Source organism: Delphinapterus leucas, chromosome 4 (assembly GCF_059928025.1).
Source record: "Delphinapterus leucas isolate spDelLeu-1000000601 "Yukka" chromosome 4, BTC_Dleu_Yukka2, whole genome shotgun sequence".
In the NCBI taxonomy this organism is placed as follows: domain Eukaryota; kingdom Metazoa; phylum Chordata; class Mammalia; order Artiodactyla; family Monodontidae; genus Delphinapterus; species Delphinapterus leucas.
This window is the reverse complement of record NC_143132.1, coordinates 47,854,216-47,881,250: the sequence shown is the minus strand read 5'-3', so window position 1 is coordinate 47,881,250 and position 27,035 is coordinate 47,854,216. Positions and strand designations below refer to the sequence as shown.

Genomic DNA, 27,035 nt, shown 5'->3' with positions numbered 1-27,035 from the left:
TTTTCAAGCTGTATAATCCTATTCTACTCTGCTAAAGCATGTAATTTCCCACAACACAAGTACTTAAGTATCTTCAGAAGATATCTTCATGTATCTATTCCTAGGGCTAAAATGATGAAAAACTGAAGTGCCCAAGAATGTCAGAACAATGCACAGTTCTGGTTTTAAATGTTTCAAATTTTTTCTACAACACTACATAGCAGCCTGAATATAACCAGTATTTAGTTAATGTTTACTGAATGAATTAGGAATGCTTTGCCTCTATTTTGCTTTTTGATACATGGGGCGGGGCGGGGGGGCACCGCCTTTGGTTTATACCAAGTGGAATCCACATTTCACCATAAGCAGCAGAAAAGATTTGCCAAGCATACTTTATCAATTCTGTTCAGAAGACACCTACTCATGAGTTGGCTGTGTATCGCAGTACACTTAACTCGTGCTCCAGAATCACCTGAACTGCCTCACTATACTCAGATAGGGAATGCACCTGTATTCTCAGCAGTGAGGACAAATAAATAGAAATAAATTAATTGAATACATTTCTTTAGCGTGCAAAAACCAATTACTAACTCTTACCTGTGGATATTAAAACATCCACAGGAACAAAATCCTAAAAGTGAATTATTATTTAGGAATTACCTCTAAAAACAGTAAAATCTGAATTATAATAATAACATTAATGTAAATACTATAAACAAAATAAGTCTTAATTTCTAATTTTTGTCTACCCTCTACTTACAGTTTACAATATCAAACAGTTGTCACTTAAAAACTCCTAATTCCAGCCAGTAAGGTTCATTTTCTCTTCATTTTTTGTAAGGTAATATCTAGTCTTGCTAGAACTACAAGCTACCAATATTCTTCTTAAGCAATGGGTTACATTCTCTTTCATATTAAATGTATTTCTTTATTGATTTTATCACGTCTGAAATTGCAATCACCCGCTCCCTAAGTGACCCTTTAAATCTCTATTTCAATGCTTATGAAATGGAAAGCACTGAGAGTACTATTCACAAAGTGCACAAAACTTTGAAAAAGACCCCATTATTCTCAAAACAATTCCTATTCGCATTTCAAATTACAACAATAGAAGCTTCTTTATGGAACTGATATTTCTACAATTTTAATAGAAGTTTAGCAACAATTTAAGAAAAGTACAAAAAATTTTAACTAAGCAAAATCAGAATACCAACAGTTGTTGTACAATCAATGTGTACACCAAAGAGAAAATTTTTTTTAATCGTGACTTTAGATCTTAAGGAGTTATTTCAGAAAGAAAGCCTCAGAAAATGAAAGCCTCAATTTCAAAGCTGGTTTCTTCAATACCAAGAAGAATAATGACCAATCTTTAGACTGTAATAATTTAACATTTCTTTTATTTTCAAACCTGTAGCTTATACTAACTTTTTAATTAAACTTAAATCATTTCAAACTGCAAACATTTTTACAAGGATTTCTCCATGCCCTCTGAGCTTATATGGATGCAATTTCAGAAAGTTTGAGAGCTGACACAGTCTCTGATAACCCTGGTTTTCCATAAAAAATGAGCATTACACCAGCAGACAATTACACAGCTCACAAAAACAATGCAGTCAGAAAATTTATATGAATTGACAGCTTGGTATATTACTGCACATGATTTTACAAAAGTCTGTATTCATTCATACACACATTCAGACAATAAACATTTACTGAGCCACCTGCCATCAGCACTGCCCATGAGAAGTTCACTAGCTAAAGAGCAATGATAAATCATGTAGTCAGATAAATTATACTATAATTATGTGATATATATAGTATAATGTATTAGGTGATACACTATAACATACAGAGAGATAACATACATACAGATATTCCTCTGACCAACTCATTCGGAGATACACATTACCTAGAACCTTGATAACCAGAGTATGGTTCATGAACCAGAAATGCCATCACCCAGTAGCTGGTCAGTCAGAAATATGGAATCTCGGGTCCCAAGCAAATCTACTGAATCAGAATCTGCATTTTAACACGCTCTCCAGGTAACCCCAATGCACATTTAAGTTTTGAGAAACACTGAGCTAGAACATAACTGAAAAACTGTAAATAAGTAAAAGTGACATCTTGTACTTTTAAGCTCTTCAGGCCCCATCCTGAGCCTTTTTACAAATGAATAGATAATTTAACAAGTTCAGTTACTTACCTTCACAGGTCAGGAACAAACTGGGAGATACCACTGACAACAAAGAAAGAAAACAGGAAAAACTAATAAAAAGCAATCTCAAAAAGGGATGGCTATAGGGGACCATTTAAACAGCAACAATCTACCCTTTCTGCCTAAATAGGCCCAAAAGGTGTCAGTGTGTTACAGAAATATAACAGTTATTGATGTTCTTAAATGTGTCTCCTCTAACTAGTCCACAAATTCCTTGAGGACAGGCACCTAGTTTTATTTATTTATTTATTTATTTATTTATGCGGCACGCGGGCCTCTCGCCACTGTGGCCCCTCCCTCCTCGGAGCACAGGCTCCAGACTCTTAGGCCCAGCGGCCATGGCTCACGGGCCCAGCCGCTCCGCGGCATGTGGGATCTTCCCGGACCAGGGCACGAACCCGTGTCCCCTGCATCGGCAGGAGGACTCTCAACCACTGCGCCACCAGGGAAGCCCTAGTTTTATTTTTATACACTTACATTTGTAAACTGAATGACCTTAAATCATTAAGATGAGTTTGGTTAGGCAATGAGATATATATTTCACAAAAATTTCTATCTAAAAAAATTACAATAAAAATGTCACAGCATTTTTTTTAAAAAAAGAATAAAGCCTCTCCATTCTATAACAACCCAATTAACAAGCACTCTAAGAACAGAGGCTTCACTGAACTTGTGGCTCCAAATTCGAATCTTTTCTGACTCTATTCAAACTCACTTCTAGGGGACCAGTGCGTGGAGTGAGTAGAGAAAAAGATTAGAAGAGAATGGAGGGAGAATAAAAATCAGAGAACACTCAGGGTTCCTCCACTCGTGAAAATAAAAAGAGAAAAATGGGAAGCCTCACCAAAGATACAGAAATGCCAGAGAGAACAAATACTACCTCTAGCAACCATTCACTCCATGGTCCTTGCCCCTGTGAACCAGACACCTGCTCACAATCCTCCTAACCTAAGAACTTAAAGACACCTTAGCTCTAGAAACACTTCCCCTTGTGGCCTTCAATCAGCTATTACAGCCAGTTTATAATACAACAAATTCACTCTTCCAAAACAGCAAATTTCATGATGTTCTAGTCCTTACGCTCCAGACAAATCATTAGTTTTCTTGCCTATGTCCTTGCTCATGCTATTACTTCATAGAGAACTTTCTGCTCTGTTAATCTGACCCTGCATGTTAGCCACCAGCCATGTGTGGCTATTTAACATTTGAAATGTGGCTAAACCAGACAGAGATGTATGATAAATGTAAAATACACATCGAATTTTAAGACTTGGTACAAAAAAGATGTAACAGTATTGCTTTTTTTAACAATGATTACATGTTGAAATAATATTTTGGATATATTCAATTAAATAAAATAGATAATTAAAATTAATTTCACCTGTTTCTTTTTAATGTGGCTACTAGAAAATTTAAATTGCATGTGTGGTACACGTTACACTTCTATTGGACAGTGCTGGTCTAGATCCTACTCATTCTTCAAGGCCTAATTCAAACACCTCCAGCCCCGTAAAGCTTTCCCCAATGACTCCAAGTGGACATGGTTTCTGTCTCCCTGAACTTTCATATCACTTTTCTTCCCAAAGAACCAGAGGAATTTTACCTTCCTACTGAGTGTTCCTATTACAGCTCCCCAACTCCAAGATAAGCAAATCGAGAAAAGAAACTACATCTAGGTCACATAAATTTTCATCCTACACCTTGGAGAGTGCATGTACTAAGGTGATGCGAGATGTCTGCTAATTGAGACTTGAACTTCTCAATTACTATATTATCTATCCCTTTCACCGATTTCCATTTCTTCCTGAGGAATTAAACTCCATGTCTACAAATGTCCTGGATTATAATTAGAGTGCCAGTGAGCTGTACATATATGATGAACAAGCAGATCTAAAACTAATACCAGCAGTCAATACACTTACATCAATTGTAAAAATTCTACAAGCCTCTAAAGGTTCCACTTTTTTTTTTACATTGCTGTCCCTAAAAGTGTATTGTGAAGATCAATTAATTCAAAAGTAGGAGACTTTCCCAGAGGTTAACGACACTGGGTGACTAAAGTCTACCAAAAATTGTCCGAGATCTTCCCACAACCCTGAGAATAGACCAGGTAAGCATACAAAGGCTTGAGTAAAGCAAGAACAGTGTCTTATATCGCAACCAAATCTCTGAAATCGAGCTGTGAGGAAAGTGGTAGGAAGGGAAAAGACGACTTGTGTGCAAGAGACGAAGGGTGTTAACTATTGGAACACGAAACGAGAAATAAAACCTAGCACAAAAAATGTCTGAATTATGTGGGAGGCATCCTCCCTGGGTGAACCTCTCAACCTCTGAACCCTCAGGCAGAGGTCGCGGTGGTCATTTCAAGGGTCTTTTCTTCAAATGGTATTCCAGTGCCTGTGATCTGCATCCGCGAATCTTCCTTCCTCACCAGCCTATTCTGACTCCCCGGGCCAGGAATTCCGGCCAAACCCAACCCTGAAGCCACCCTTCTCCAGCACAGTTTGGAAACCGGCGGATGAACCGGGAGGGCCGAACTGAGACCCAGGAGCTGGACGACACCCCTCTCCCATCGAGTCCGGGCTTAGCCCCTTGGGCAGGACTGGGCTGGCAGAGGAGAGCCAGTAGGCAGAGGGGGCGGGGCAGGGCGTCGGACTTCGAGGACGGGTCTTCCCGTTCCATGCCGGCGCCTGCCGGTGCCGCGGGGACCCGCAAGGTGGTGACAAGGCAGAATAGAAAGGCAGTGCAAAGCAGCCCGGGGCTTTCACTCACCAGCCGTCGCCCCCCGACGTTGGCAGCGGCAGGACCTCTTCTCCTTCCGCCATTGCTGTTGACGTCCACGTCACTTTGCCGAAAAGTGGACCCGGCGCCGAGGCCGACTCAGACCCAACGTCGTAAAAGGTCCTCGGAAGTCTGGGACTGAGCTTCTGGAGAGGGAAAGGAAGAGGGAAGAGGCGACAACGCGAAGAACGCAACGTCACGACGTCCCGAGGGCGAAAGGTAACTTGGAGGAGGAGACGTGGAGAGCCGCTGCCCCATCCAAAGACTACATGTCCCAGGATGCCGCGGGGACCGGGCCGGGCGCAGTGGGCGGGGCTTGGCGAGGGCGTGCGTCCCAGTAGGAGGCCCTTGAGAGGGTCGCTTCTTGGCGTCCAGTTAGCGTCTTCTTTGCGTCTTGGCGTCCTACTTAAAATCAAGTTTGACTGTCTTAAATAGTGGAGAGGCGAGGGGAGGGGGGAATTCTACAGGGAGGGTGGAGATAGGAGCGTAGCCACATTTGGGCCGTTTCCTAGTGCAACAGCTGTGTTTGAGAGAAGAGTGGGATGTAAGGAAAAGGCACGCTCACCCCTGTTTGTGGGGCGCGGTCAGAAGTACAAATGGAGGCCACGTACTTTATGTTTGAATACTTTAAAAGTTTTTTTTTTTTTTAAAGCTAAACAGTAAAGGAAATATGTTCTAGCCTCCCACCTTTATAAACATATCTTTCTAACAACATAGAAGGGCAAGTCCAAATTTAGAATTCTAGAACTCTGGATTTCCAAGCAGGGAGAGCTGCCAAGTTTCTTCTCTTCCCACCCTACTTCCCCTTCACTCCACGTGGGTGGACTCCTCGGCCTCCACATCCGAGCTCGGTGTCTACCATCAGCAAAGCACCGGCTTTTGGTTTCCCCTTGACCATCCCTGGGCCTAGGGCTGAGCACAGGGTTCAGGAAGATGGACCTAGGGAAATGCTTTTGTAAGCCCTGGACCTAATGCTGATGAAGTAGAGCCACATGTAACAATATGGATTAATCTGGAAAATATGATGTTAAATGAACAAAACATTGCGGAAGGGTAGGTAAAGTATGGTGTCATTTATATTTGGCTTTAAAAATAGGCAGCACAATATACATTTTTATAGAATGTATGTGCTTTTAAAAAATGCACAAGAATGATATATAGAAAAATTGGAATGGCAGTTCTCAAAGATAAACAAAACCAGACATTAGTTAAGTAGTGAAAACAGATGTTATTCTGAAACTACGGACAGTAGGGGCGTGGGCTGAGCTCCATTCTGATTTGTGCAGAGGTGATTAGGGGTTTTAAAGGGAGAAAGAGGGAGCAGGGAGAGCGGGACTCAGAGGCAGACAAGTGAAAAATTACAAAGCATTGGTCAGTGTAATTGTGATTAGACCAGCTGTGTCTGCTAGCTGGCAATTTTCGAGGTTAGGATTCTTCCCTCGCACAGAGCCTGAGAGACAGAGACCCTGCCCTTCTTGATGATTACATTTCAAAGGAATGGCTCTCAGGTCCTTGAGAAGGACACGTCTAAGTTGTAATAGATACATATTCACAGATGTAAGCCCTTTGTAGTAAATGCTCCAAGAGACGTCAGTAACCTATCATCAGGTGTTGGCTAGATCAAACAGTAAACTCTGCTGGCAGCCATTGCACTTTCTCAATCAGGCATTTTAATGGGGTTCATTGGAGGCCAGGGTCATCCTAGGGACACAGCCTTAAGTTGCCAAAGACCATGCTAGACTTTGATCAAGTCTCTTAGTGCAAAGGTCTGGACAGAGCTGTTAGGTGCCAAAAGTTCTGCAGTTCTCACAGTTACATTTGTGGGAGGAGAGGACATGGCTTCAATTATATTTTTAATATTTTGTTTCTAAAGAGCTGAGAAATGGCTACATAGGTGTTCAGTATTCTTTATAGAGTCTATACTTTGGTATCTAAAATGTTTCATAATTTTAAAAACGATTTGATTAAATATGCACAAAGCATAGTACAGCTCTTTCATTTACAACCAAAAACATGTTCATTCTCTTCCCAAAGGGGAAATAATACAGAGCCACATTATTGCACCTACTTCTAAGCCAAGGATCTCTGCATGATGTTCAGTCCTTCTATGGGGAAACATTTTTTTTAATATGGAGTGAGAGTTTAGATAACAGCTATCAAAAAGAATAAAAGACATGAATCTAGGTCAAATTACCATCCTGATATTCAGGACCTCTGCTGGGTCTCTTCAATTGCTGTCAGTGGATTTTCAGAAGTTTTCTAAAATGTTTTGTAAAACTGTTAATTCAGTGACATGACAAGCAGTTGTTCATTGATTAAGGTGATCATAACCCTCAATTGTAATTCATTCTCAGTGTAATTAAAACAGTGACTGCTTAATACTCCATGTGGTAAAAGTATTATTCCATTTAAAATACATCAAGTGTTTGCTTGTGTTTGATATCCAGGCTCCTGAGTTAGCACAGACTCCGTGGTTGATGAGTTTTCTGATAAGTCCTTCCTCTTCATTTGGATCCAGTTTGTCCACATTTTCCCCAACATGCCTCACTTCCTGAGGTGACAAGGATATCACTATGCCCAAAGAACATTTTATAGATGGCTACAAGTTTTTATGGGTGTAACTTTCTGAGTATTTTTGTGCTTTAAAAAAAAAATCTCAAAGTCCTGCCTTTTACCTGGATTGTTATGAGCTTTAAAAAATATAAGTATGGGATTACAAGTAGAATTTGTTAACTTCTAGTAGTAAATCTCTGCTTTAAAAAAAAATTTCAAGAGCTAGAGAAGATTTTATTATGAAATTATCTCCCTGTATTTTCTTTCTTTACTCTTTTCTCCTAATTATGAGAAGATTCCATCAATGACACTAGAAGCTCTCTCTGCTTTTATATATCTTTATATCTTTCTGGAACAGAGGAAGTTGGAATTTCTTTTTTCATAGGCCTGGTGATGCTAATAGTGCTGACCATCTGGATCTGTGCACAATACAGGCATTCCAAGATATAGCTTCATGAAAGGCACATCCTATCCCCCACATAGGGTGTGTTATCGGCCTGCACTTCTGCAGCTATTTGTACTCCCGTGCCCAAATAGAAAAGTATGGTATTATTCTATATTATCCTTGGATAAAATCAAACTGCATTTTTATAAAGGGAAAATTAAAGTTTCTTGGTTTTGAATGAAACTGTAAAAAAAAATATTTTTCATCTATTATTTGGTGTTGCGTGCCATATAACTACGTAATTATGTAGTTCATATTGTATTATATGTACTTAAGTCATATTATGACACAGTCTATTCTCAATAAATATTTGTTAAATGAACTGAAGATTTTTTTTGAAGTATTTTGGAATAGATGAAGTCATTCAGCTATATAGAAACAGCTGGTTGGGATTGGGGGCAAGTGTTGAGCAAACAGTGATAACAAAATATTTCTCCCTTATCCTTCTAGTAGTTGTCTTTGCTAATTGAAGTTGACTCTTAATAGGTTATATAGATGGACCCAAAGTAAACATTTGGACAGGGATTGACCCATTCTTGGGTTTGGGATAGTTATGCTTTAACATGGGAGCCTGTTTCACTCTTTCCTCATTCCAGATTTGCTCCCAAATGTTCCAGACAAAAGGCTCTTATTAGGGTTGAGTCACTGCTGGTTAGAAACAGAGATTGTAAACAATATGTTAGCTGGAACTAGCCTTCATTTTAAAAACTTAACTTCTTGCTTTTTGTGAGTTCACACACTCACAATATGTAAACAATATCTTTAGACAATGGCTGTGCTATTCTTTACGTATAATCTGTCTCCATTCACCTCATACACTTATACTCACCCTTCCTTTTCGGCATATGTCTTTCCAAATAAAAGAGTTAGCAAGCAACCATCTAAGGTAATTGGATGAAATCGCATGATATATGCTTTTAATGATATGTGTAAAAAATACAGGTATGTATTACAATTTCTATGAATATGTTATTTACAGACTGGTTTCTGTAATACCCATGCTAAATTGTACAGCTTATCCCACTCCTGGGCATATACTTGGACAAAACTATAATTTGAAAAGATACATGCACCCCTATGTTCATAGCAACACTATTCACAATAGCTAAAACATGGAAACAACCTAAATGTCCATCAATAGGTGAATGGATAAAGAAGATGTGGTACATGTATACAATGGAATACTACACAGCCATAAAAAAGAATGAAATAATGCCATTTGCAGCAACATGGATGCAACTAGAGATTATCATACTAAAGTACGTCAGAAAGAGAAAGACAAATACATATGATATCACTTGTATGTGGAATCTAAAATATGGCACAAATGAACCTATCTACAAAACAGAGAGACTCACAGACATAGAGATCAGACTTGTGGTTGCCAAGGGGGAGGCAGGGAGGGAGAGAGATGGACTGGGAGTTTGGGCTTGGTAGATGCAAACTATTACATTTAGAATGGATAAACAACAAGGTCCTACTGTACAGCACAGGGAACTACATCCAATCTCCTGGGATAAACCATAATGGAAAACAATATTTAAAAAAAGAATGTCCATATGTGTGTATAACTGAGTCACTTTGTTGTACAGCAGAGATTGACACAACATTGTTAAGTCAACTACACTTCAATTAAAAAAAAAGAAAAAAAGAAATTGTACAGCTTATCACTGTCATTACTGCATTCCAAATTCACATAAGAAGAATTAAAAGGGCTTCCCTGGTGGCGCAGTGGTTGAGAGTCCGCGTGCCGATGCAGGGGATATGGGTTCGTGCCCCGGTCTGGGAAGATCCCACATGCCGTGGAGCGGCTGTGCCCGTGAGCCATGGCCGCTGAGCCTGTGCATCCGGAGCCTGTGCTCCACAATGGGAGAGGCCGCAACAGTGAGAGGCCCGCGTACCGCAAAAAAAAAAGAATTAAAAAATTAAGTAAGAAGAATTCATAGGATATAATGAATATGAAAATGACCACAGAAACAAAAGCATTTAAAACATTTAGATGAAGAATTTCTTCTCTATAATTTTGCTCACACTTTTTTCTAGACAATATCAACTACTTCTGTGTTGTTAATTTCCATCTGTAACTCCTAAATCTGTATTTCCAACCCTGCTCTTTTATAGTTTGCATCTATGAATCTAGCCATCTGCTGGGAGCTTGCACTTGGATGACCCACAAACACTCTAAACTCAATATTTCTAAAACCAAACTCATTATGTCTACCTGCTCCCCAGTCCATTCCATTTCTATAGAGGTAAATGGTTTTATTATGTATCTAGTCATCTAAGCCAGAAACTTGGGAATTATTCTAGCTTTCTTTCCTTCTTATTTCCCATGGGTCATCATGGACCTATGCATATTTTCCTCCCTAGGTATCTTTCAAGTCAGGTCGTTCTCACCACCCCTGCAGTTTTTATCTTGCTTTTGCTCCTTATTTTGTTTTGCATGAAGGGAGTCCTTAATTAGTCTCCAACCTCCTTCCACTCTCTTCCCCAAAGAGTCAACCCAGGCTCTACACTAGGGGTTCAAACTGGCAGCCCTCAGGCTAGATTTACTTAGCAACTTTTATTCTCTTGTCATTTTTAATCACTTGAATATCTTTATACACTTTTCAGTTTGTCTCCTCCACCACTCCCCACCACTTTAGACCAGCCCCCAATTTACACATTTTTTATTTGCTTGATCCTCAGAGGTATTTGAATTTGTGACCCTTGTTGCATATTTCTAAAATGGAAGTTTACCTAAAATCCTTCAATTGCCCATTATCCCCTATAAAGAATGTCTAAATTCTTTATCATGGATACAATACTCTCAGAATCTTGAGTACTTTCCCATCTTCCCTTTTAACATATGCTTCAGCCATTCTATATTTTTTTAAGTCAGTTGCTTGATTTTTTAAAAATATTTATTTGGCTGGGCTGGGTCTTAGTTGCAGCACATGGGATCCCTAGTTGTGGCATGCGAAATCTTTCTTCTTTTAGTTGCGGCATGCGGTATTAGTTCCCTCACCAGGGATCGAACCCAGGCCCCCTGCATTGGGATTGTGGAGTCTTAACTGCTGGACCACCAGGGAGGTCCCTCATCCATTCTATATTTACAGGCCCCAGATATGCCCTGCTGCTCCATGACTTTATGTCTTTGTTAAAACTTGCTTCCTCTGCTTTGTTACATTCTAACTTCCTTCAACTGGTTACACTTAGCCATATGGCTTGAGGAACATTTTCTTTGTAACCCTCTCTCTCAAGCAGAATTATTCATTCCTGTCTTTTGCTATCACTTCCCCTTAAATATTCCTCAAAATTATATGCTTATATATTTGTTTTCTCTGCTAGACCTGATATCCTTGGGACCAGCTTAATATGTCTTTACATTTCTAGTGCCTAGCATAGTACTTGATACATAGCTGTAATCTGCTGTATGAGTAAATGGATGAATGGACTGTGTGCATGCGTCTGTGTGTGTGTGTGTGTATGTGTGCGTGTGTAACATTATTACTGCAAACACTTATAGACCATTTATCATATCCTAGGCATTGTTCTAAGCACTTCTGTTAACTCATTTAATCCTCCCAACAACCCTATAAATTAGTAATGAATAAATATGAAATCTGAAATCAAGTTAGATCAAATAGGCAAGTAGTTTTCTATTATGATTTAAGAAGCATTTCTTTAGAAGTAGAAATGATTGTCATGTTTGTATTAAATTAAAAAAATAAGTTAATGAAGACACACAAAAGAAGAAGAGGGAGGACATTACTTCAGGGTCCTTATACATCACAAGTAGGTGCAATTGCTCAGTTGAGTGTTTCTGCTTCTGCTTAATGAAATCCTTCCTGGGAGGGGCAAAATCTTGTGTCATCCTTTCTAACCTGAAGCAAATTAATTTCTTCCTGCCATAAAAACGTTATTATTTTTTAAATCTTTGATTTGTGTAAAGCATTTGGTGATAATCTGTGAGCAGAGACAAAGCCTATATCCACAGATAATGATATCTGCTTCAATTCTGTCTAGTCACAGTCTTTTTTTTTTTTTTTTTTGCAGTACGCGGGCCTCTCACCATTGTGGCCTCTCCCGTTGCAGAGCACAGGCTCCAGAGGCGCAGGCTCAGCGGCCATGGCTCATGGGCTCAGCCGCTCCGCGGCATGTGGCATCTTCCCGGACCAGGGCACAAACCCGTGTCCCCTGCATCGGCAGGCGGACTCTTAACAACTGCACCACCAGGGAAGCCCTAGTCACAGTCTTTACAATGTCCTAAGAGGCTCTACATAATCTGCAACCCCAGTGTTCCCTCCATCTGGAAATCTCTTTGCCCAGATATATTTAGGCTCAGTGGGTACGTAGTTTTCAGGTAGGCAGAGATAAGGAAAAGAACTTCAGGGAGGGACTGACAAGATCAAATGCAGAAAAGCACCAGGCATGTTGGTGGTTCAGAGAGTAGGCCAGTGATGGGAGAGACAGTTCAGCCAGGATCTGGCAGGGAATGGAGAGCAACTGAAGGTTCTCAAATATTAGAGGACTCTATGACCCAAGGACAGTTTTACAAAGATGAACAGTTGGATTGAAGGTAGAAGAGATAAGAGACAGGGAGGTCAGCCAGAGGCCAGTAAGATCCTAAACTGGGATATTAGCCATAGAGCTAGAAAAAAGCAATAAAAATGAGAAAGATTGTGGGAAGAGAAAGATTATGAGAGACCGAGTTCCTGATCAGATATGAGACAAAAGAAGGGGTATGTGGTCCTGATGATAGTAGCCTCAGCAAGAGCAGAGCCCTCAGGAGGGATCTGTTGCAGATAGAGGTTTGATGGAAATGGGATATATTAGGCAGTTGGAAATAGGGCTGTGGCCCAGAAAATGGACTAGGTCTAAGGATACAAATCCTGTAAAATTCTGATTCTGGTTCTTTCTGTAGGATGAGAGGTAACCAATCAGGAGACAGAGACTGGCAATGGGCACTCTCATATGCCACTATGGGAAGTGAATTTGTGCAAATGTTTTTGGATTAGAATTTGGAAATACTCATCAACATCTAAAGTATACGTGCCTTTTGAAATATTCTCTGTAGAATTTACCTTACAGAGATATTTGCACAATTGAGGAAGAGCATATACAAGGATGCTAATTGATGTACTGTTTGGCTTGTAATGGCAAAAAAAATTGGAGTCAACTTAATTGTCAATCATTGGATGGTACCTCTATATGATGAAATACTATGTTGCTGTTAAATATAATAGAATGAGGTAAAGCTATATATAATGACACAGAAAGGTGTCTACCATGTATTAAGCAAAAAAAAGCAAGTTGTAGATGTGTTAATTAACTAGACGGGAGGAATCTTTTCACAATGAATAAGTATATCAAGTCATCACCATGTATACTTTATTTTTTCATGTACACTTTAAATATCTTTCCATTTTGTCAATTATACCTCAATAAAGCTGAAAATTTTTCAATTAAAAAAACCTCTTGGGCTTCCCTGGTGGCGCAGTGGTTGAGAGTCCGCCTGCCGATGCAGGGGACGCGGGTTCGTGCCCCGGTCCGGGAGGATCCCACATGCCGCGGAGCGGCTGGGCCCGTGAGCCATGGCCGCTGAGCCTGCGCGTCTGGAGCCTGTGCTCCGCAACGGGAGAGGCCACAACAGTGAGAGGCCCACGTACCGCAAAAAAAAAATTAAAAAAAATAAATATAATCCCTTCTCCCAACACTCCCAATATTTAAAAAAAAAAAAAAAACAAACTCTTAAAGTTCTCCTCCCACCCCATGACCACTAACAGAAGAGTTCAGTTGGTGCATGTTCTGGTTCTACCTAGGCTTGAAAAGCTGGGTCCAACAGCAAGTCACTTCTCCATCCCCCAGGAATTGTGTTAACCATTTTATTTATTTTTAAATAAAACAGAAGGGTGGGGAGAAAAGCAAGTTGCAAAATGGTGTGTCTAATATAATTCCACTTTTCAAAAAAAGTGAGATATATATTTGGACATGCACACAGAAAGGTCTAAAAGAATATGTGGAACTGTTAACTGTGATAGTTTAGGTTGGGCACGACTTAAGGGGACATTGACCTTCTACAGCTATAAATTGTTAGACGTTTTTTCCACTGAGCATGTATTATTTGCAATAAGAATAAAAGTTTGGAATTTTATTAAAAAAACACTTTCAGACTTTCTTAAGGAGGTCATTCAGTCACTGGTACTAAAGGTGAGATAGCAGTAGGTCAAAGCAAGGCAGGAAAACGTGCGGTGGACTGAGTATGTGAAAGTGGTACATGGTGTGTATGTATTGATATATGAAAACGAGCGGACGGGCCCTGCCTGGTTTGGCACCTCCTGAACATTCTAGTCCCCTTTCATAGCACCTTCCTCTCCCCCTTACACCGGCCTCCTCTCTGTTCCTTGAATAAGCCTTTCAACACATGGCCTCTGCGCATGCTGTCTCTGCCTGAAAAAATCCCCACCCCAAACACACAGCCTCCGACATGTACACACCTTGCCCTTACTTCACATCTCAGCTCAGTTGTCACTTCCTCAGAGAAGTGAGAGGGCAGCCTCTCAGAATACCGCAGGCCCCTTTGGTACATGTGTTTCTAAATACGCTACACGTGACTTGAATGGGAAAACAAGAAATTTAAAACGGGAAGGGAGAAGGATGGCAGAGAGTGACTAATGCTTTAATGGTATTCATGTTTTGAAACCTTTCTTCTTGATCTATATTGTCTAGTCTACCTGCTTTTCCTACTTTTAAGTTTACCTGTGGTTCTTCTTAGATATTTCCTATGCAGGGCGGTAAGAGAAGCCTGAAATCATTAATAGACTGTGAATTCCTGCAGTATCATTGTACAACTTCCCTTTGGACAAATTCCTTTCTGCCCTCGTTTACTGAGCGCTAAGTTCTGTTCGAGACCCTGGGTGGAATAACCTTATCTACCGCCCACCTTTCCTACTTTTTCCTCTTCTACTCTCTTATTCAGGGCAAGCTCAGTCCGTCACTGTGATTTTCAGTCTCGTGAGCATTGGAATAACCTGAGGAGCTTTTAAAAAAAGGTGGGAATTCACCCTCAGGGATTCTGACTCTGCTGGTCTAGGGTCAGACCCAAGCACAGGGGTGTTCTGAAAGTTCCTTGGGTGATGCTAATGTGCGGGCAGCATTAAGTACCACTGGCTGAGATTAATCCTGAAACAGAAACTCTACTTGGAGAACTGGAGAACACCTGACTTATGGAAATCAAAGCCTGGGTGATTCCAATGGCATCAGTCTCTTAGATGGGGTCAGACTTGCTTTGTTCACAAAGGTAGAGGCTGAAGGCCGAAAGCATAAAAGGTGACAGCTGAAGCACCACCCTGAATTAAGGCTGATGACTTTGGACCAGAGCACTTGCTTGTAGGAAATAGTTGGATCACTTGTACAGCTGGATTAGTGGCAGGCGTTCATGGAGGAGAAGAGCAGATTAAATGCCTGTGGGGACCCGTATTAGCTTTCAGATTCTGTTCTCTGTTACTCATGTGTCTCAAAGACTTTCAGAACAAGCAAGTATTATTTTAGGAGTTTAATGCATGGGGCACCTGAGGCCCTGGAAGTTTTATGCCTTATTCTTCAGCACAGTTCATCTCCCAGGACTCCTGACTCCCAAACACCAGAGGTTATCACCAGGTGTCCTGTCTGAAGCAGGACATCTGATTCCTAGTCTTGGCTTAGCCACTAATCACCACAGATGTGGCCTGCTTAAGTCACCTCTGCTCTCAGGGCCTCGGTTCCTTCAGATGAGGTAATTGAACTATATGGTCTATCCAAACCCCCTTCAGCAGTAGCAAGTGACACTAGGTGGCACTCATGTAACTCCAGTGGGGAACGGTTGGAACATGTTGGCTGCCAGCCTCCTTCTGTCCCTTAAAAGACCCAAGGACATGATAAATGCAACTTGGGAAATAATGCAGTTTTAGGAAGACTGATTGGGCCTCCTTTCACCAAGAAGAGTTTTTGAATCTATGGATGTCTGTTATGTTTTACCAGCTACTTTTACAATGTACTTTTGATTTCATATTCCTCTCCTTTTTATCACCTCAAATATTAAAATATTACAGAGAAAGCTATTTCCTATGGCTTAGCTACATTTGTAATCTTGTCCAGACACACAGGCTTGTGTGACATAAGAGCATGTGGTATTACCTTAGCAAGTACCAAGTTTTCCCAGTCACATGCCACTATACGAGTAACTTCTAGGAGAGAGACCCACTGTCCCAGCACTGAACTTCAAGCAAATGGGATTCTTACCTGAGATGAGCCGCCCCTGAACAGGGTGACCCAGACATGGCTTTTGTTCAAAGTCTTGCTCCCCACAGCTGGTTGGTCCTGATGTTTCCAAGAGGTTCCTTCTGGTCTAGGTTCATTCCAAGAATGCAGTCTGGATCAACCTGGCTTCAGAACTTGACCTTCATGATCAGGATATTATCTCAAAGGTGATACTTTCTTCATCGGCAAAAGTCACCCAAGACACTTTTCAAATGCTTCTCCCTCAATCAAGGACCACAGTAGTAGTACCCAAGGATTTAGCAACAAAAATAAAAGATGGAGGAACTAAGTTTGGCATCTAAATCTGTGAGATCTAAGAAGAGATTTAAGAAGTTTCATACTGTTAATTCATGTTGGGAGTAATAGGTGGATCGCAGTGACTGCATCACCTGTCAATATAAGGGACCCTGGACTTGGGTGAACTTCCTGGGTGGAAGTATAGTCATGACTTCCAGACCTAGGGGTGGTGTTAGAGTCAGGGTAAGGGATTGAAGGTACATATGTGTATGCACTGGTAGACTACAAAGACCTGAAGCCAAAATACTAACAGCAGTGGCGTTATGGGTGACATTTATTGTCATCTGTATACTTTTCTGTATTTCTTAAATTTTATTTAATGATCATGAATTTGTTTTTGTGTTTTATTATTTCAAAAGAAAAAAGAAGGAAAGAGAAAAGAATGATCAGCAGGTTTCAACAAAGAAACAGTTGTTTGTAAATTACCTTGTTTATGACTTGAAAAAAAGCGAGTATGATTTCAGAAGGGGATTGTACTATTTCCCTTGGATGTGGAAATTACTTGACTCTGGTCTGATCCACTGATGGTGAAGTAACACCTGAAAGACTCACATTAACATTACAATTGTCCTCAACATACACAAAAGGAACCTTGAAAATGAATACAAATAATTTTTTATAATTTATAATTCTCTTGTTGAATCAAAATGTACTACTTTAAGTGTGAGATTGCTTTTTCGACTATGATGTTTTTTACTTTTCAACCTCACGTGAATTCTACAAAGCTTGGCAGATACCCAGTTGTGACTTCCTTTAGGACTTTTTGTTGCCACTCATTATTCTTCTTAACATTGCCCAAGGTAAAGAGCACGAAGCTTGGAAAAGGTTTGGAGAAAGTTTCTAATCCAGCTTTGGTACAACCTAGCAGTGTAAACATGGTCAGGTTACTTAAGTGTCCTGGGTTTCCGTTTTTCCATTTGTAAAGCAAAGCATGGCTGTTCGTACTATCTCTCCCACCTCAGTTATTATAAGGATAAAATAAGATAATGTTAAGGATAAAGTAAGATAATGTATGTGACAGGACTCAAAATTCTATAGGTGAGTTCTTTTGGAAACTGATGGTGAGATAAAGTATGGAGTAAAAAAGGTTTTCTGAGGGAGTGACACCTGTAAAAGAAAAGGGGAGTAAACAGGATTGAGCAGGGCAGTGGTCAGAGCGCAGTGCTTTCTCTGCCAGCCCAACAGGGAGCACAGAGCTACGATGGCCAGTTCAAGAAGTCCGTGTTGGATGGGCATGGCCAGTTCCTTATACCACTGCCTTGTTTAGTCATCGGCTGGGGGGCCACTCCATAAACAGAGTGACCTCAGCTCCAACACAGAGCAGGTCTTGAAGGAGCTAATACCTGGAGGCTGTCAGCTAACCACACTTCTTGAAGCTGAATAGCAAGTCCTTTCTGGAAAGGAGGACATGAGTGGTATATCTCATGTCTGCCACACTGGCCCCTAATATGACTCAACTTGGGGCCACCAGTTGAGATGGGTGTATATCTCAAGATTATGAGTTCCCTTTCTCTGACCACAAACTTCTGTCCTTTGATATTGTCCACTCCCTCTCTGAGCACTGAGCATGCTCTCCCCACCCTCCGTGACCCCTATCCTTCTCTCCCTATCTTGACAGTCACCTCCTTCTGATTTCCCTGGCCTCTCTAGCAAGGTTCACTAGCTTGGAGTCAAGGGTCTGGGATTTTATGTTGCCTTCTCTTGTTCCTCTCGACCCTTTGATTTTTTCTCATGCTTGTCGGACTGATTTCTGAGTCACCCCATGGTCTTCTTTCCTCTGAAACTTGAGTGATGAACCTTACTGGAAAAATTCATGTGGGGACTTCCCTGGCGGTCCAGTGGTTAGGACTCCGCGCTTCCACTCCCGGGGCCCCAGGTTCCATCCCTGGTTGGGGAACTAAGATCCTGCAAGCTGCACAGTGCGGCCAAAAAAAAAAAAAAAAAATCATTCAGTACCATCTACTGAATGGTAAACTACACTTCAATGACAGCCAATTTCATCAACACATTTACTGCAGCAATCCTTTTACCCAGTTCATATTGTCTTCCTGTTCCACTTACATTGTGTCTAACTTGTAAGAGATGATTGACATTTATCCAATTCTGCCTTATGCAGAAGGTATCTATGTACTTGATATACTCCCTTCCGCTATTCTCCCTCCAGCTTTATTTTTTTAAATAAATTTATTTATTTATTTTTGCCTGTGTTGGGTCTTCGTTGCTGCGCGCGCGTGCTTTCTCTAGTTACAGTGAGCGGGGGCTACTCTTCGTTGCAGTGTGCGGGCTTCTCATTGCAGTGGCTTCTCTTGTTGCAAAGCACAGGCTCTAGGTGCGTGGGCTTCAGTAGTTGTGGCTCACAGGCTCTAGAGTGCAGGCTCAGTAGTTGTGGTGCACAGGCTTAGTTGCTCCGCGGCATGCGGGGTCTTCCCGGACCAGGGTTCGAACCTGTGTCCCCTGCATTGACAGGCGGATTCTCAACCACTGTGCCACCAGGGAAGCCCCTCCCTCCAACTTTTATATGGTAAATCTCTAGGTTACCATAGGAGCTAGGACTTGCACTATCCTGACTCTTGTTCAATACCCAGAACAGTGCCGTAAGCTTATCTGGCACTGAAAAAAATTGTTGAGTGAATAAATAGTTGAATGAAGAAGAACAACTAAATTTGTTTTGTTATATGCCTATTACAGGCTAGAGACAATTTCAAGTATATTATATGTCATCTAAATCTTCATAGGACTCCCATTTTGTAGGTTTTAATCTTCCTATTTTATACATTTATTTGTTGCCTGTCTCTTGCCACTAAATATAAGTTCCTTGAGGGCAAATATCATGTCTGATTCGTTTCTGTAGCTTTGTAGCTCCACTTCCCAGGTGATGCCTGACACATAGATGATACTCAATGAAAGTTAGATGAAGGATCAGATAAGTGAGGGAACCACAAATGGAGGGTCAAGTTAAGACTGTGTCCAACACCAAAGCCTGTGCACTTTGTACCATGTCATGTGGCTCTGTCTGTATTGTGCTGTTAACTGCCCAAGGCTTCACAACAATTTAATGACCAAATTTGAATTAGAAGAAAATGATCCTCCATGCCATACTTCAATCAAAATGGTGACAGAAATTATAGTTGTCACTTGCTTTATTTACTTCTAAAGAATGTACCTAATATCATACGAAGGATAATTGGCCAGTTCATGAATTTTCTGTTTCGAACATCTGACTGTAATGGTTTCTTTACCTTGTTCTGATGTTATCCATGACTCAGTATATGTTTGGGTATTATTTGGGACCCATCTGAATTCATAAGCCTTCTATTTCTTACCATGAGAATAAGATTAGCCAATATTTGCATATGCTAACACTAGTGACAAAATTATAAAGAATGAGTTAAACAAAATGTCACTTAGCAGAAAGTGATAATTAAGCTCTTAATTAATCTTTCTTTCTGCCAGAATTTGGCTTTTAGTCAACTGATACCATTTGATAATAGTGTACATAATGTGGCAAGCACCAGAAAGAAGCTTCTAGACAGCTCATGGATACTAAAAGTATGCAAATCTTTGAACCTATAGTTGGAAATTGAACAGCAATAGAGGTGAGATTCTAGAATTTCCATTCCCACCACTACTTATAATGGAACCAAACAACTGTGAATGCATTGCAGAGATTACTGAGGCCTTCATTTATAAAGCATTTTATGAAACTTTTAGTGTAAATGCCAGCTATTTTTAAATCTTATGATTCCCTGATGAAAATATTTTCCTAAACAATTTGGACCACTCCATATAGTTCTAATGGTTTCCCTATTAAGTACCTTTCAAATATAGCCACAACGTATCTTTTTGAAATAGATGGGTATTAACCAAATGGAAGTGTGCATTGAAAGTTTCTGCTAAAGCAATGAAACCAAAATAGTCTATAAAATGAGGGATTTGAACTAATATCTCTAAGTTTGCTTTCAGTCATGGGAAAAAAAAAATCTATGGCTGTAACCTTGAAAAGTTTAGTCAGTGCTAAAACCTGAACACAATTCACATGCCCTGTTATTCATGCCTTACATGATAAATTCTTGCCCATTAATTTAATTCAAATCTGAAGGGAAATTAGCAATTCTATGTGAATTCATCCATTTGTTTTTATTAACCCATCACTCTATCTACATGTTTAATAAAATGTTCACAACGTAACAAGAGCTTCTAATTAAAGGAAGAGGCATTTCAGAAATTTTTTTTTCCTTATTTTTCTGCAAAGGTGATGACAGAGTTTCAACACCCAGCTTTATGTTCCACCGTTATAATTTTGTGCCATATGTACATACAAAAAAGAGCTGCTATTGCAGCACCTCTCCCGATCATAATATCTTACATTCATACCACACTTTACAGTTTAACAAATTGATTTTTTAATTATTTATTTATTTATTTATTGGCCACGCTGCACGGCTGGCAGAATCTCAGTTCCCTGACCAGGGATTGAACCCGGGCCTCGGTAATGAACCAGAATCCTAACCACTAGACCACCAGGGAACTCCCCAAATTAATTTTTTCAGTTTTTAAATTTCCTATCACATTCACCTCATTGGCTCCATCACGCATCATTGGTGACATCACACCTTAAGCACCTAGTCTCCTTGACCCCTCATTCTCCACCTTTGATCCCCTTAGTGGCCCTGAGGAGAGAGCTTGGAAGATATTCAGTCAGAAATAAGCAAACCTGGGGCTTCCCTGGTGGCGCAGTGGTTGAGAGTCTGCCTGCTAATGCAGGGGACACAGGTTCGAGCCCTGGTCTGGGAAGATCCCACATGCCGTGGAGCAACTAGGCCTGTGAGCCACAACTACTGAGCCTGCACGTCTGGAGCCTGTGCTCCACAACAAGAGAGGCCGCGATAGTGAGAGGCCCGCGCAGCGCGATGAAGAGTGGCCCCTGCTTGCCACAACTAGAGAAAGCCCTCGCACAGAAATGAAGACCCAATACAGCCATAAATAAATAAATTAATAAACTCCTACCCCCAACATCTTCTTTAAAAAAAAAAAAAAGAAATGAGCAAACCAAAGCTCAGGGAAATGAAGAAGCTAGCTGGTGGGTGATGATGCCTCAGATTACAATTTATATTGCATCCGTTTTTTTGAATGAAAAGGAATCGATCATTTGGGTAATTCAAAATGGCTGAAACCATTTTAGGAAAGTTGATAATTGATAGATCCATTTCAAGACAATTTGCCCACCCACAAGGATCCACAGTGACTTCTAAACAGAACTTAATGTCTCCCCATGTGTATTCTTCCTGCTACAATGTAGACAGATCACTCAGATGGGTTTGAATTTAGACACTGCTGACTCCCTAACTCTGTGACACGTTGGATGGATTTATTGCCTGGCATATAACTGAACAAATATTTGTTGAGTTAATAAATGGCTTAAAACTTTTAATAGGCACTCATTTTTTATTAGCTGTTTCTTTGACACAATTCTTTTGGAAAACAATAAAGCAACATGTAGCAAGAACCATAGAATGTCTGTGTGATACTCTTTGATTCAGAAGTTCTACTCCAAAGAATTTTTCATAAAGAAAAAATCTGGTAGGAGTAACAACCTTGAAGGTATTCTCAAGGTTATCAATCATAGGCAAAATACCAAAACAGTCTCAAAGCCCAGGATACAGTATCTATGACGGGTATGATTTCTGGCTGCTAAGCATGTTTCTTCCCTATCACTTCCTTAAACATAAGGGTAGGCACATGACCTGAAGTGACCAATTAAATTGTCCCATCTCCACAGCCCACAGTGATTGGTTTAGGGATGAGCCAATAAAAGTCCTTTCCTAGGAATTTTCCTTTAGAGTTAGTTAGGAAGACATCCTCTTGCATCTATGGTCAAGGACTGGAAAAATACAGCTCTATGTTGCCAGCCACATGAAGAAAGCCTGGCTGCAGCAAAATCAAGTAAGGCCAATACACAAACAGACACAAGAGGTGAAGAGAGACAGAGACTTAGCTGGCACGTTCCTGAAAACATAATTTGAGCCCTGTTTCCTAACATCTCTTCCACTCTTGTCTATTCCAGTTACACAGGCCATTAAGTCTCTATTTTCATTAAGCTAGTTTAAGTTGGGTTTCTGTCACTTACAATTAAGAGCCCTGATTACTACATCCACACAAAGGAATGCTATGTAGCCTTTAAAACAGCAATTTTGCAGAAACATGGGAAAATGTTTACAACAAAATGTTAAGTGGTAGCAACAAAAGACAAAATAGTAGGTGTGTATGTATGAGTATACAAGGAAAAAGGTGTTAACAGTGCTTACTCCTGAGTGAGAGTGAAAAGGAATAGAACGTTTCCCTTTCCTTTATCTACTACTTGAAAATATTTCAGTGAGCATGTATAATATTGCTCTTGTCATTTAGAAAGAAAAAAAGTACATACCTTAAGATTACCATGATGTAAATATACTTAATCACCTGCAAGATAATATAAAAATAGTTGTTGCGCTAAAAAGTGAGATTTTAGCTGTTTAAATTTTTTCAAAAACATCTTGAGATGACTTTACTTATTTATTGGCTTTTCAGTAAGAAAAGAAACATTTTAAAGAATAAAATGCATAAACTCTGTCATGTGATAACTTTAACGATTAAAACTAACAAAGGAGAAGAGTAATCTCATCTATTGGGAGCTTGCTTATAAATTATAATTCCATTTTCAAATTAACGTTTTACTTTAACATTATAGTGCTTGTGAGGACATTCAGGGCTAGATTGTTGGTTTTCCTGCCATTGCCTTACCACTCTCTCCCCTAGCTCCTTTTAACGATTGTATGATTGTAAAATTTGTCCAAGTTGATTTATACCAAGACTAGTTGTGAAGGAAATCGTTTCTTTTGCTTTATATTAGTATTAGCCTTGGTAGTTAATTCCATGTAAGATATTTCTGCTCTCTCCTACTCAGTTTTCCTCATATGGAAAACGAGAACTTTAGGTATACCATTTTGTATATAAAATATAGATTTTACCTGAAGATGTGATTGGTTGTTTGGTTTGGTTTACTTGGTTTGGTTTAGAATAAAAATTTACTAGTGAATGATTTTAGATGGTCACTTCTTTTGGTAAATTTAGAATAGTAAACTTCTGTATACTCTATTTTTACTTTTACTAAGAGAAGTGAAATATACCTTTACTCCATTCTTTCTACCTGCATATTGGGATGTATAAATTGTTGGTATATAATTAGTAACATGTGATTCTAAAGCACTACTTCCTACAAAGAGGAAAAAAAACACAATTAAGACAAGGCACAACATTTCTTCACCTTCAATACAATAAAGCACTGTTTTAGCCCTGATCCACAATGTGAAAAGTAACTTAAGTACTTTAAAAAGCTCATTTATCTTCTCTTTACCTCATTTTTTTTCAGTTATAAAAGAGACATAATAATAGTTTCCTTGACAACCTCCTAGGATTTGTGTATCTATTGAGATTAAAAACAAATATTATTAGAGGATACCAAAGAGAAAAGTGCACATTTTAGAATTGCATAGCTTGATAAAATTTTACCAACTGAGCATGCTCGTGTAATAATAAACATGCTAAGACAAGAAACAGAATGTCACCATACCCCAGAAATATCATTCACACCCCTTCAAAAGAGCGTTCACTACCTTGATCTCTAATACTATAGATTTTGCTTGTGCTTGAACTTTATATAAAAGGACCCACATGGTATGTATTCTTTTACGCCTGACTTGTTTCACTCAGCATTATGTTGACGAGGTTCACCCATACTGTGTGCAGTTTATGGATAATTCCTTTCCCCTGCTGTATAGTACTGTTTTATAAAAGTACCATGATTTATTTATACATTTCTCTGTTGATGGGTATTTGAATAGTGTTTGCTTCTGGCTTTATGAATGGGAGAACAAATATGTTCATTTCTGTTGGGTATATACCTAGAATTGGGATTTCTTGGTCATAGCTTGTATGTATTAGGCTTTAGTAGATACTGCCAAACAATTGTTCAAAATAGTTGATGCAGTTAACACTCCCACAGGTAATGTATGAGACATCTGCTTGCTACACATCTTTGCCAACAGTTAGGATTTTTATCTGTTGAGATTTTAATATACATAAAATAATTTCATAAACCATAAATCTCCTTCAAATGCAAGACGTTTCCTAATTTTATTTTACTAGCTTGTCTTGTTCCAGAGTAATTTAAGGTGAGTTGAAGGTAAGACTGTGTATGCCATTTCACTACTCACAGCTTCTCTTCAGACGGTTACTACCCTCTGGGGCAGCCTTAATTAAGCTATGCCTTTGTTAATCCAAATAAAAGCAAGCCCATAAAAAACTACAAATAAAACTACCATACGACCCAGCAATCCCACTACTGGGCATATACCCTGAGAAAACCATAATTCAAAAAGAGTCATGTACCACAATGTTCATTGCAGCTCTATTTACAGTAGCCAGGACATGGAAGCAACCTAAGTGTCCATCAACAGATGAATGGATAAAGATGTGGCACATATATACAATGAAATATTACTCAGCCATAAAAAGAAACGAAACTGTGTTATTTGTAGTGAGGTGGCTGGACCTAGAGTCTGTCATACAGAGTGAAGTAAGTCAGAAAGAGGAAAACAAATACCATATGCTAACACATATATATGGAATCTAAAAAAAAAAACAATGGTCATGAAGAACCTAGGGGCAAGATGGGAATAAAGACACAGACCTACTAGAGAATGGACTTGAGGACACGGGGAGGGGGAAGGGTAAGCTGTGACAAAGTGAGAGAGTGGCATGGACATATATACACTAACAAATGTAAAATAGATAGCTAGTGGGAAGCAGCCACATAGCACAGGGAGATCAGCTCTGTGCTTTGTGACCACCTAGAGGGGTGGGATAGGGAGGATGGGAGGGAGGGAGATGCAAGAGGGAAGAGATATGGAGACATATGTATTTATATAATGGATTCACTTTGTCATAAAGCAGAAACTAACACACCACTGTAAAGCAATTATACTCCAATAAAGATGTTAAAAAAAAAAAGCAAGCCCAATAACCAAACTGAATTAAATTTTCCTAATTTTGCTAGAGTGTCTCTCAGAAATGCTAATTATGTCCTTCAGTTCTACAGGCAAGAGACTAATTCCTTCCAATCTGTGAAAACAAGGAGGAGCTCAACTCTATACCACAGGCTAGGAAAATTTAGTACACAGCAAATATACTCATTTAAAATGTAAATCTAATTTCCTATGCAAAGTTAGTAACCCAAACACTAGGACAGAATTCATCTCATTTCTTTAACATCCACTACCTGACTTCACTACATTTGACTTTATGGGCTCTTTTAAGTAGTTCTACCAGAGTTTCTTTTTGAGAATAAGAGCCATGTTGGATAGAGGAGAGGAAGGGAAAAGCCTGTACTTAACAATGGCTATGGTTACTAGCAGACCAAGCTCAATTGTGGGTCTATTCTGTGATCTGACAAAAATGCTCAAGCTCTGGGAAATCTAATGACCAACTGTCATCTTGCTCCTCACGCTTTTCAGTTGTTGACCCTAACCTTCCTTACTGCCGGTCTTCCCCTCCACTTGCTTTAAATAGATGACGTTTTGCTCAGTTACCCTCGTTTATACAACATGACTTCCAGTGGAGAGTGTGACTCTATCCTGAGCTGCTGTTTTAATTAGTTAATTAACAAAATATATACCTACGGACTACATTCCATGTGCTTGACACTAAGACCCCAGAGGCAAATAAGAGCCTTTAAACAGTTCACAGCCTAGTGAAGGAGACAGATTGGTACACATCTGGCTACAAGTACTAAAATAGCAATAATAAAGCAAATGTAAACATGAAAGGACCTTATTTTGTTACACAAGTGGATTTGGGACAAATGAGAAAGATATTTTATGATCCCTCCTACTGCACTTTCATTTACTTTGTTACCTCAGTCTCAGGTTACAATTACAGTAATTTATTCAAATAGAAAGAAAAGCACAATCTGGCAAATATATGAATGTAACATCAATGATGAAAAATGCTCATCTTTCATATTCTTGTTTCTTTGTTTTGGTTTGGGGTTTTGTGTGTGTTTGTGTGTTTCCTTTTTTTTTTATAATAATCTTTTTAAAAAATAAATTTATTTATTTGTCTGTGTTGGGTCTTTGTTGCTGCGCACGGGCTTTCTCTAGTTGTGTCAAGCGGGGGCTACTCTTCGTTGTGGTGCATGGGCTTCTCATTCCGGTGGCTTCTCTTGCTGTGGAGCATGGGCTCTAGTCACGTGGGCTTCAGTAGTTGTGGCATGTGGGCTCAGTAGTTGGGGCTCATGGGCTCTAGAGCGCAGGCTCAGTAGTTGTGGTGCACAGGCTCAGTAGTTGTGGCTCGTGGGCTCTAGAGCACAGGCTCAGTAGTCGTAGCGCACAGGATTCATTGCTCCGTGATATGTGGGATCATCCCAGACCAGGGCTCGAACCCATG

At 39.8% G+C, this 27,035-nt stretch overlaps 2 protein-coding genes across 5 annotated transcripts in view; both read right to left on the bottom strand.

Moving 5' to 3' along the window:
- Positions 1-5,077, bottom strand: part of TBC1D23 (TBC1 domain family member 23) — a 63,608-nt gene extending 58,531 nt beyond the window's left edge. For both annotated transcript variants that reach the window (XM_022587532.3, XM_022587615.3), the window contains exon 1: positions 4,970-5,077. In XM_022587532.3, the coding sequence (XP_022443240.1) occupies positions 4,970-5,022 (53 nt within the window). In that variant the 5' untranslated portion in view covers positions 5,023-5,077. The remainder of the gene's footprint in view (positions 1-4,969) is intronic.
- The window catches only part of LOC111181869 (cell cycle control protein 50C-like), a 73,699-nt gene continuing 46,946 nt past the window's right edge, over positions 283-27,035 (bottom strand). For 2 of the 3 annotated variants that reach the window (XM_022587804.2, XM_022587719.2), the window contains one exon: positions 283-27,035. This exon is cut by the window's right edge and continues 20,375 nt beyond it. The gene's annotated coding sequence lies outside the window, so the exon portion shown is untranslated. The other variant, XR_016392981.1, reaches the window with a different exon arrangement.